The sequence below is a fragment of the Misgurnus anguillicaudatus genome, unplaced genomic scaffold, assembly GCF_027580225.2.
Source record: "Misgurnus anguillicaudatus unplaced genomic scaffold, ASM2758022v2 HiC_scaffold_26, whole genome shotgun sequence".
Lineage (NCBI taxonomy): Eukaryota > Metazoa > Chordata > Actinopteri > Cypriniformes > Cobitidae > Misgurnus > Misgurnus anguillicaudatus.
In genome coordinates this window covers 4157146-4167143 of record NW_027395276.1, presented here as the reverse complement: position 1 = coordinate 4167143, position 9998 = coordinate 4157146, and the positions used below count along the sequence as shown (strand labels likewise).

Here is a 9998-nt window from a genome sequence, read left to right as displayed (position 1 = left end):
CTCTCTCTCTCTCGATAATGTGAGGTTGTCTGTGCGTTCAGAGATTATGGCCTCGTGTCAGTGGGTGTGTCGACTCGGAACGTCAGACAGCTTAGGTGTCCGAATCATTTAACGACCATTCGAACGAACGGTTCATTTCAATGAATCATGCAAAACAATTCAGTTGTTTGTGTCATTCTTTATTTCTGGTGGCGTCCCTCTACTTTACAACATGAAATAAAGTTGAAATAAACTTTAAATACCAATAAATGTTTGAGAGAGATTGCATTTGTAACAAAATATTCATGTTCCTGCCTTACCTCAGAGAGGTGTCATGGATTGTAATTGCAACAATATAAAATTTTGAAGGAAAACACCACCTTTTTTCAATATTTTACTATGTTCTTACCTCAAATTAGATGAATTAATACATCCCTATCTTTATTTTAATACATGCACACTTAATCTTTGTACAGCCCGTCATGAATGTGTTAGCATTTAGCCTAGCCCCATTCATTCATGGCTCCAAACAGGGATGAATTTAGAAGCCACCAAACACTTCCGCTTTTGTTTGGAGCCATACGAATGAAGGGGGCAAGGCAAAGATTAAGTACATACATTGAAAAAAGATAGGTATGTATTATTTCATCTAATTTGAGGTAAGAATATAGTAAAATATTGATAATGGTGTGCAGTGGTGTTTTCCTTTAACACAAATGAAGTGGTTCTATTGTGAATATAGATTTTATTTAACACGTACAATTTAATTAAAATGTTTTAACAATATATATATATATATATATATATATATATATATATATATATATATATATATATATATATATATATATATATATATATATATATATATATATATATATATTAGTGCTGGGCAAAAATTAATCGCGATTAATCGCATACAAAATAAAAGTGATTTTTTGCATAATATATGTGCGTGTACTATGTCTAATAATTGTGTATATTTAACCACACACACATTCATATATTCATTTCAGAATTGTTTTACATATATATAATTGTTTTTAATTTATTTTTAATATAGAATATATGAAAATATTAATAAATATATATAAACATGTAAATGTTTCTTAAATACATACATGAATGTGTGTGTATTTATTTATACATGATAATTACACAAAGCACATACTCATAAAAAACTTTTTAAAAAATCACTTTTATTTTGTATGCGATTAATCGCAATTAATCTTTGCCCAGCACTAATATATATATATATATTCAGCCAAAAGTAGTGTCCTCAAAATTCATGTCTGTGGTGTTACAACAATGGATGTCGCCAATTTAAGATAACGGGGAAATCTATTTGGACTTCTTCCTGTGTGTAAAGATCATTATAGGTGCTGGTTGATCTGAGGAGTCATGGTGAGTGCATTGCTGATTCATTTTCTTAAATTTAGCTAAACTTCTGACAATTTCATGTGTCGCACTTTATTAGTGTCTGTGGTGTTTATTACTTGCATATTTTTAATATTTTAATAAAAATAACAAGAACAGTGAACAAGAAACTTTTTTCTGCTAATCACACTCTTTTATTTAATAAAATAAAAGTTGAAATGTTTATTTTAAAATATCTAGCCGTTATGTTCAGCCGTTACAGGCTCCCAATGAATCTCGGGATAACCTAGGCTGTGAAGGGTGCATTTGTTATATCCTTAGCAGTGTGGAGAAATAAGGACGCATTTTGAGTCTTCATTTTACGCGTCCTTCGGCTTAGGACCTTACTAGCCTTAGAATAGATCCTTAGAAGGTCGCAGCCTTCGAATTTGGACCCAGCTTACGTCTTTCCTGCACTGTGCCATGAATAAAATGCTATTGGTTATTTAAAAAAAGGGGGAGGGTCTTCAGTTAAACTGACGTCACCTTATCAAATAATGCTGCACATTGCAAGGCACTTCAGTGGGCCTTTAACACCATTCCAGCATCTATGAATATTAATGGCATATTAATCCATACACAAATTAATCACACACATCGGGAGGGGGCAATTTGGCATTCACAATTCACCTAATTTGCATGTTTTGGGCTGTGGGAGGAAACCACGTGGACACAGGCAGAACATGCAAACTCCACACAGAAAGGCCACCTGACCACCTGGGCTTGAACCAGAGACCTTCTTACTGTGAGGCACACTGCTACCCACTGATGTAATCATATTTTCCCCCTTACGCTGCATTCTTCCCTACATTTCTGATGTTATATTACACAGATTTGACACAGTGCAGGAGTGTCACCAAATGTCTCTGTCACTGTACAAACCAGATATTACTGTTTAGTTACCTTCACTCATCTTCCAAGATCATCTTGAATATTAAATAGTTAAGCAATAAAACCACTTTTTAGTGCAGACAAATATAATATTAATATAATATTGTGTGCCACCTGTATATGATACATAGGTTGTAAAGTCTGTACCTGTACATTAGCTCAAGTTCATTGAACTCGGATGAACTTGTTATCAAGTTTCTGTTTTTTGTTCTGGTGAATTGGAGCTGAACTCTTTTGTATGTCTGATGTTTTGCTAATGAGGTTAAGGTCAGACTGACAAATAATGTTTACTACTGAGTCCATTTTAAATACAACATTTTAAATCTCAAGTTTATCACTTCAGCTGTCAGAATATGAAAAGATTGAATTCTCTTTTAAATTAAGTTAAATTAAATTACATTTCTAGGAAAATTTAATTTAATGGGACCTTGTCAGAAATAAGAAAACATTTTATTCTCCCATAATTAATTAGCATAATTAGAAACATACACCTAGGACTTAATGTTTGTTAAGTATCACTGAAAAGTATTACAGAATTAACAGTTATTTTCTCACTTGAATTTAAGAATTAATTTTTTTTATATTTTAAATTTTTATTATATTTATTGTAGGGCATAATAATTAGAAATGCACCAATATAGATCGTCCAATCGGTCAATAAAAGCTATTTTCTTACTTTTGGCTATTGGCCAATAGTTTAAAAACATTTGATCATGGCCGATTTATCCTTTCAATCAAAGGAGAACAGGAAAATGCAAGGTCTGTGTATAGAAAATGTAAAGAACCATGACTTGTTTAATGTTTAATATTAATGGTCATTCTTTAAAAGAATAACATTTAGGATATTTAATCTTCAGAAATACTTAAAGCAAATTAACCACCCATTTATCGGTATTAGCAGATATCACTCTGAATAGGATAACGGTGTGGGTGGAAAATGTAAAATTAGTGGACCTCTAGTAATAATTCAAGCAGTCTTATTTTCCTGTACTTATTTCACACAACATTATTTTGTAATTTGTGATATTTATTTATACCGCTAGATGGCGCTTGCAGGTAAGACATTTATCACAACTTTCCTCTGAATGAGAGAAAACTACTGAAATGCTTTGTTTAGCTGTCATTTCAAAGACTATGCATCCTAATTCCCATATCGCTCATTTATAAAACGGTTAGTTCCAATCCTTGATTCTGATTGGTCAATAGGTGTGCTTTATTCACGATAAAACACTGCTATGACCGCTTCACCCAACGGTTCTATTTAATATCACTGCGCCCTTAGCAACACCCTTAGCAACACATAAACATATAATGAGACAAAGTCTGAGAACAGTTTGTTGTTTTTATTTGAGCTTTCATGTTGTTGTTCGCAGTAAGGGACTATTTTTTCTTTGGAAGGAATGCTTTTATTGATTTAACTTCATGAAAGTTGCACTAATATTTTTTTTTACTTTAATATTGTGTGGTAACCGTTTTATAAAAGCAATAAGGTACTCGAGGCAAGTGCTGTATCGTGAATAAGTGACGGCTGAAGGGGTTGCAGGCACTCCGCTTCGCGTCGTGCCTAACAACGCCCTTCAGCCGTTACTTATTCACGATACAGCACAGCCTCTCGTACCTTATTGCTTACATAATGGTGTGTAATATTATTAGTAATAGTAGTACAAATAAGCAAAATGCATGTATTTTGGGACTAAATTACTATTACCAAATGTATGGCAATGTATTTAATATAGGTTACAATCAGGTAGCAAAACAGTTTGGCCCACTCAAAAATAACCCGGCCCAGATGCAGGATGAATGATAAAAGTTTCTTTAAACATTCTATTATTTTTAATTGTTATGACAATGTCAGGTTTTAATGTTCACCCAATATTTAAAACAACTGTTTTCTATATTTACTTTTTTGTTTGTTATTTAAATAATAGAGAAACATTGTATTTTATTTAAATCTGTTATAAAACATTATTTCTGAATGTTCAGTAAAAATATTGCTGTAGAAAAAACAATTGATTTAGGCTTAGATGTTGATGTTTTGTTTCATTTAAAGTTATCATTGTGGTGATCAGTGTTTGTTTTAGTTGGAATCTTGACCCTTGACGTTTTGTTTTTCCCTGGTTGCATTAACTTTGTGTGTATAAAACACATTTTTGTAAAACAAAATAATGAAAAACTTAATGCTGATTATGTGTAACATATATTTGTAGCTAGTGTATATGTTAATGATGACCAGTATTAGATAAGGCACACATTTTTTGATATTTAGATGGATCCCAATACTACACTGGTGTTGAAAATACACCAGCAGTGAAGTTTATTGCTTAGCAGATATATGCAGTGTGATGAAGCTATTTTAAACATCATTAAGTCATTTTCACACATCCATGAACTGGTCACAAATCATCTCATATATTGCCCACAGAAACGGACGACTAGCAGAAGCAGTCAGACAATCTCTTACTACATAACATATTTATAAAGACATAATAAATCATTTCCATTTTCTATCTGTTGAAGATGTTTTGTGTTTAACATACAGTAGAGCTAAAGCTTGTGAAGATGTTTAGAAGTGAGCTGGTTAACTCATATCCTCCAACAGAGAGCGAGAGTCAATACCTGTGAGATTTACAGCATACTATAATCAATTATTCGGTCAATGCATGTGTCTTCTAATCAGATCTGCTGTATGCTCATTTACTGAGCATCTTCACATACAGCAGGACATTATTTATTGCCTTCATGTACTGAATAGACCACAAAGAGAAAGCAAGCAGAAAATGACCTTTCACCCATCAGGTGATGTCCAAAATGTCATTTGTGACGGCTTGTAAAAGCTCATAAATCTCACCAGGATCTTTCTTGTCACACGTTAATAAAACAGGTGAATTAATTAATGCCAAGGGAATAATGTTTTTTTCTATCATGTAAATAAAATTGATTCTGAAGTATTGATCTAAACATGTTTACAGCTGATATCTTGCTGACTGTTTTTGTTCTTCGTTAAAATAATATGAGATTTGTACCCTCATGAGAGGCGTCCACAGATGCGCCTGATTAATCCGGAGAGACTCGAGTCAGACGACACAAAATACAGTTCACTGACTGAGCAAAAAAAATCATTTATTAAGCAAACTGCATCATTCTTTGCTAAAAACAATACGTACAACTCCAGGAAAGTGTTTGGACACTGCCTTAACCTTTTAAATGATCAACTTAACCCCTATTATGGAAATTAAATATGAAAATTAACAGAAATGCAATCGAATTTCTGATTTACAAATAATTCTGACTGCAATAAAGGCACATGAGCTCCAAATATCACAGATTAAACCTGCAAACAAAAACTGCAAAAAAATTATTTTGTATTTTTGTCTGGTTTTCAGTACCAATATCTAAATTATTTTAAATCAAGATAGATTTAATAACTCTAGTTTTTACACAAAAATATCAAATTTAAGTGAATTTATACGAAGCCCCTAAGGGGACATAAAGTTTAGTTTCATGTGAGCAAGTAAAACTTCTGCGTTTAGTTTCAAAATTTTACGTGAATCTTTTGCGTGCGCACGTAAAACTTTCACGTGAGCGCGTGAAACTTTCACGTGAGCACGTGAAACTAAACTTTAAATTTTTTTTACTCCAATGAAGGGGCTCGGTAAATTTGTAGAGAGCCCCTAAGGGGACATGGAGCAAAAATTAAATATAGTTTAGTTTCGCGTGCGCACGTGAAACTAACGCATGGTCACATTAAACTCGCATGCGCACGTAAAACTTTTGCTTTTACGTGGCATGCGATAGTTTCATGTGCGCTGGCGATAGCATGCGAAACTAAACTTTAAAAAAAAATCTGCAAATGAAGGTTTCGCGTGAGCACATGAAAGTTTCACGTGAGCACATGCAACTAAACTTTAAATTATTTTTACTCCAATGTCACCTTCGGGGCTCTGTAAATTTGTGTTTAAAACAAGCAAATAAAAGAAAATAAAAAATCTGTAAATGGGGTAAGCACTTTTTTCTTGAATTAAGTGTTTAAGAAAAAAGTTCAAGACTGTTCTTACACCAATGGCAGATCTTTTTTGCTTGTTTTAAGCACAGATTCTCTTAAATTTGATGTTTTTTTTGTCTAAAAATGTGACTTTTTTCTTAGGTCATTTTGCTCATCAAGAAAATACATCTTGATTTAAGAATCTTTAAAAAATTTAGCTCAAAACAAGACAAAAATACTAAGTAAGAAAGTCAGTTTTGCAGTAAACACATGATAACAATGCCAAAAGCACAGAATAAATCCATGCAACAATAAACAAAATATAAAGATTGAGAGCAGAAAGGCTGTTAGAACAAGATGTGAATTTCAACAAAATTTTAAATGTTGTGTTTGGTATGTTATACATCCCTTTGAATTTGCTTTCAGTATGTGCACAGTGCAACAGATCACACAGACATTACCAGAATCTGATCACATGTCGTCTTCACGTTTATATAGGCAGCAATGTTCCAGGACAGCATCTGAATGCTGCGTTAATGTTTGTCATTTGAAAAGGCAACATTACACTGCTGTGTAGCTTTTAAAATCAATATACAGTTACACCAGCGCGTGATCAAACTGTCCCTTCTCAAATCCATCTTTGTGGTCAGACCAGGATGAGGACGGCATGCTGCTGTAGGGATCCAGAAGAATCCGGAAACAGCGGACCATCAGAAAGACTAAAAACACCAGCAGGAGCCCAACGAAACACAACGCTGTGTTCTGCTCTGTGTCAGGGGCCGGCAGGAGCCCCGCTGTGGCCCCGGGCTCCGAAACAGTCGACTGCAGCTCGTACTCCACCAGAGATCTTTCACTCATCTTCTCGGCTCCAAAATGAAACACTGAACGTAAGAGGATCCCATACGAAAGAAGTCACAAATATTTAATTTTTCAATTGTTTCTCATTTCCAGGTGATCTTCTTCAAAGACTTCAGTAATGTAAGGTCTCCTCTAGAGTTTCAGAAGAGATCTCAAACAGTGCTAAGATTTGCCAAGACTGCAAACAAAAGTCAGAGATTTTAATATGAACTCAAACATCAAATCCGTCCAAACCCAAATCTTGATTTTGTAATCAGTTTTGAAACAAAACGTGAAGGAGCAATGATCGCCGTCCATTCAGTTGTTATGCATTACCTCTCAGGTATAAATGAATCCGCCACATCAGAAAGTCTGGAGATGACTGAAGAATCAGACACGACGACCTCCACATCTCATACTGTGCTGATATAAAAGCGTCACGGCTGCTTTATATGACACAAAACATGCCGTGACACGCTCTTCTGTGACTAATTGAACACGCGACGTCATATTCAGGTGTCACCGCAAACCAAACAAGATAATTGTTGGCAGGGCTAAATGGAGAAAAGCTGCTATTTCCAGCAGGAACGTGACAGGAACTGTGAATGAAGAGAAAGACAAGCCCGGTAAATCTGGGTCGATCAGGATCTTAAAACATTGTGGATCAATAACGGCCACATAAAAGAAAAGTAAATCAGGTCACCTCTCCACCGCACCATGACTGAAGTACATCTGTGCCGAATGTAACACGCATGCACACCAAATCCCAATCATCTAATGAAACTCTCTCACATCTCTTTCTGATCAACAGGTCAACACTTTATTAGGACAAGTTTGTGTGCTGCTGACAGCTGACTTCTGTATACAGGAGACAGCTGAGCTTCAGCACAAAGATAACTGAAGGGTTAAGGGCAGGTCAGAGGTCAACTATAAATACTATGAGATGACATAAGTGCTTTAATTAACAGCCTCACATCATTATCTGCTCTTTAACACAGAGAATGTTAATAGGACCGGTTGCATGGTGGTATCAGATATCAATATCATGGTACAGTACTTTTTGATTATGAACAGTACTTTAAGACAGTGGTTCTCAAACTGGGGGGGGGGGGGCTGCGAGATGGTGCCAGGGGCCCCAGTTTTATGACATTTTATAGAATACATTAATTTATCATGAATTTTGTGTAATTAAACAAAAAAATAAGGCTACTAACCAACAGCACTACTTTGGATAATTTAATGTTTTGTTTAATTAAAATGTTAAGTTTGAGAACTGTTGTTTGTCATAAATTCTCTTTGAGGGGCTGCGAAAGAATGCACCGTACACAAGGAGGGCCGCACGCTGAAAAAGTTTGAGAACCACTGCTTTAAGATACAAAAACATCACGTCAGTGTTCAATAAAGATATGATTATGTGAAAGAGGCAGTAAGGATGAATTCACTTTCACCAATAACCTATAAAATACTACCGCTTTTTTAAAAACTAACATAATTTAATGACCAAATACAATAAATTCTTAACTGCACATTTCTAATATTGCAGTGCAGTATAATAGGCCTATGTGTTTTATATTTTTTCATAAAAATTGTGTGCTTTAATAGTCTGAACATTTTCTCTTTCTGTAAGAAACAAATATCTGATGTGGAGGCTGTTAATAGCTTGCATTGTATCATCATTTGACAATGGCAGTAACTTTGAAGGTTATAAAGGTGTCGAAAAAGTGAAAATGAATTAAATGAAGTCAATGCACCTCTATATGAGCAGAAGAAATCCTGCTGAGCAGAAATAAACACAGATCAATACTTATTGATCCGATCACAAACATCAAATAAATTAGACTTCTCTGTCTCTGTACTTGACTGGAGCAGCTCTTAAAAGAATAAAAAAATAATCTTTTCTTTTGTCAGTTATTGTATATCTCTACAATAAACAAAACACATACTGTAACTGATTCATAGTTAAATGCATTTTGGACATTAACTGATATTTTCTGAAAGTTGTTATCATTTATGGTTAGCTGCAATGCATTATTAAGCATGATAATAATCCTTCAAGAACTTTAATGTTTAAAGCCATTATACATTTTAAATCACGCGTGAATTTTCTATAAAGTATTGTATAAGAAACTGTCACCAAGAATTTCATTCATTCATTGTATGTAATATTGTTCATGCAAGGACGCGATCAGTTTTATAACACTTTAAAATATATAAAGGATAAAAAAACAACATACCCGTGTTGAAGTTTAGGATCTGTGCAGGGTGCACGGCTCGTGCTGGACTGTTGGCATCTCTCTCGCGCGCACTATCATCCTTCACACACACGCGCGCGCACAGGCGAGCGCGTTTTATTGGCCGATTGAATCCACGCGGGGCATTCAGTGCGTTCGGTCCAAATACAAACAAGAAAACAGTATAAAACTTTTGGCCAACAAAATTGGCAAATTATGCCTAAATAAAGTTACAACACAAATTGAACAACAAAGAAAAACGAAATGTTACTTTGAAGGGTTGCTATTGTCTTCATTAATGCCAGAGCGGATTTTTGTGGTTAGTTTAAAAATATCCTTCATCTGAAAGCTATAGAGCAGCTGCCTGAGAGAGAAACTACTAACGTAACTGAATATCTGATTTTGATCTAAGGTTTTATATCTCCAGCACATCGCAGCTAACAGATAAAAGTTTTAAGAACGTTGCTTGAAAGTTCCCAACGTTCCCAAAAAGTTTCTGGCAACATAAAACTAAATGTTTTCTAGGTAAAAAGTTTCGTGGTTGTCTGAATGTTGTAGGAATGTAAAATTTTACCATTTTCAAACGTTATGACAATGTCATGTTTTAAAGTTCACACAATGTTTAAAACAACTGTTTTCTATATTTACTTTTTTGCTTGTTA

The 9998-nt window shown here is 34.4% G+C and overlaps 1 protein-coding gene across 1 annotated transcript; it reads right to left on the bottom strand.

Moving 5' to 3' along the window:
* Nucleotides 1-6042: 6042 nt before the first annotated feature.
* Nucleotides 6043-9697, bottom strand: LOC129443235 (cortexin-2). The gene is made up of 3 exons (XM_073864437.1): nucleotides 9340-9697; nucleotides 7442-7704; nucleotides 6043-7304 (listed from the first exon to the last, which is right to left on the bottom strand). Exon 3 carries the CDS (start codon nucleotides 7124-7126, stop codon nucleotides 6866-6868), a length of 261 nt encoding a protein of 86 aa, XP_073720538.1. The 5' UTR covers nucleotides 7127-7304; nucleotides 7442-7704; nucleotides 9340-9697; the 3' UTR covers nucleotides 6043-6865.
* Nucleotides 9698-9998: the final 301 nt, after the last annotated feature.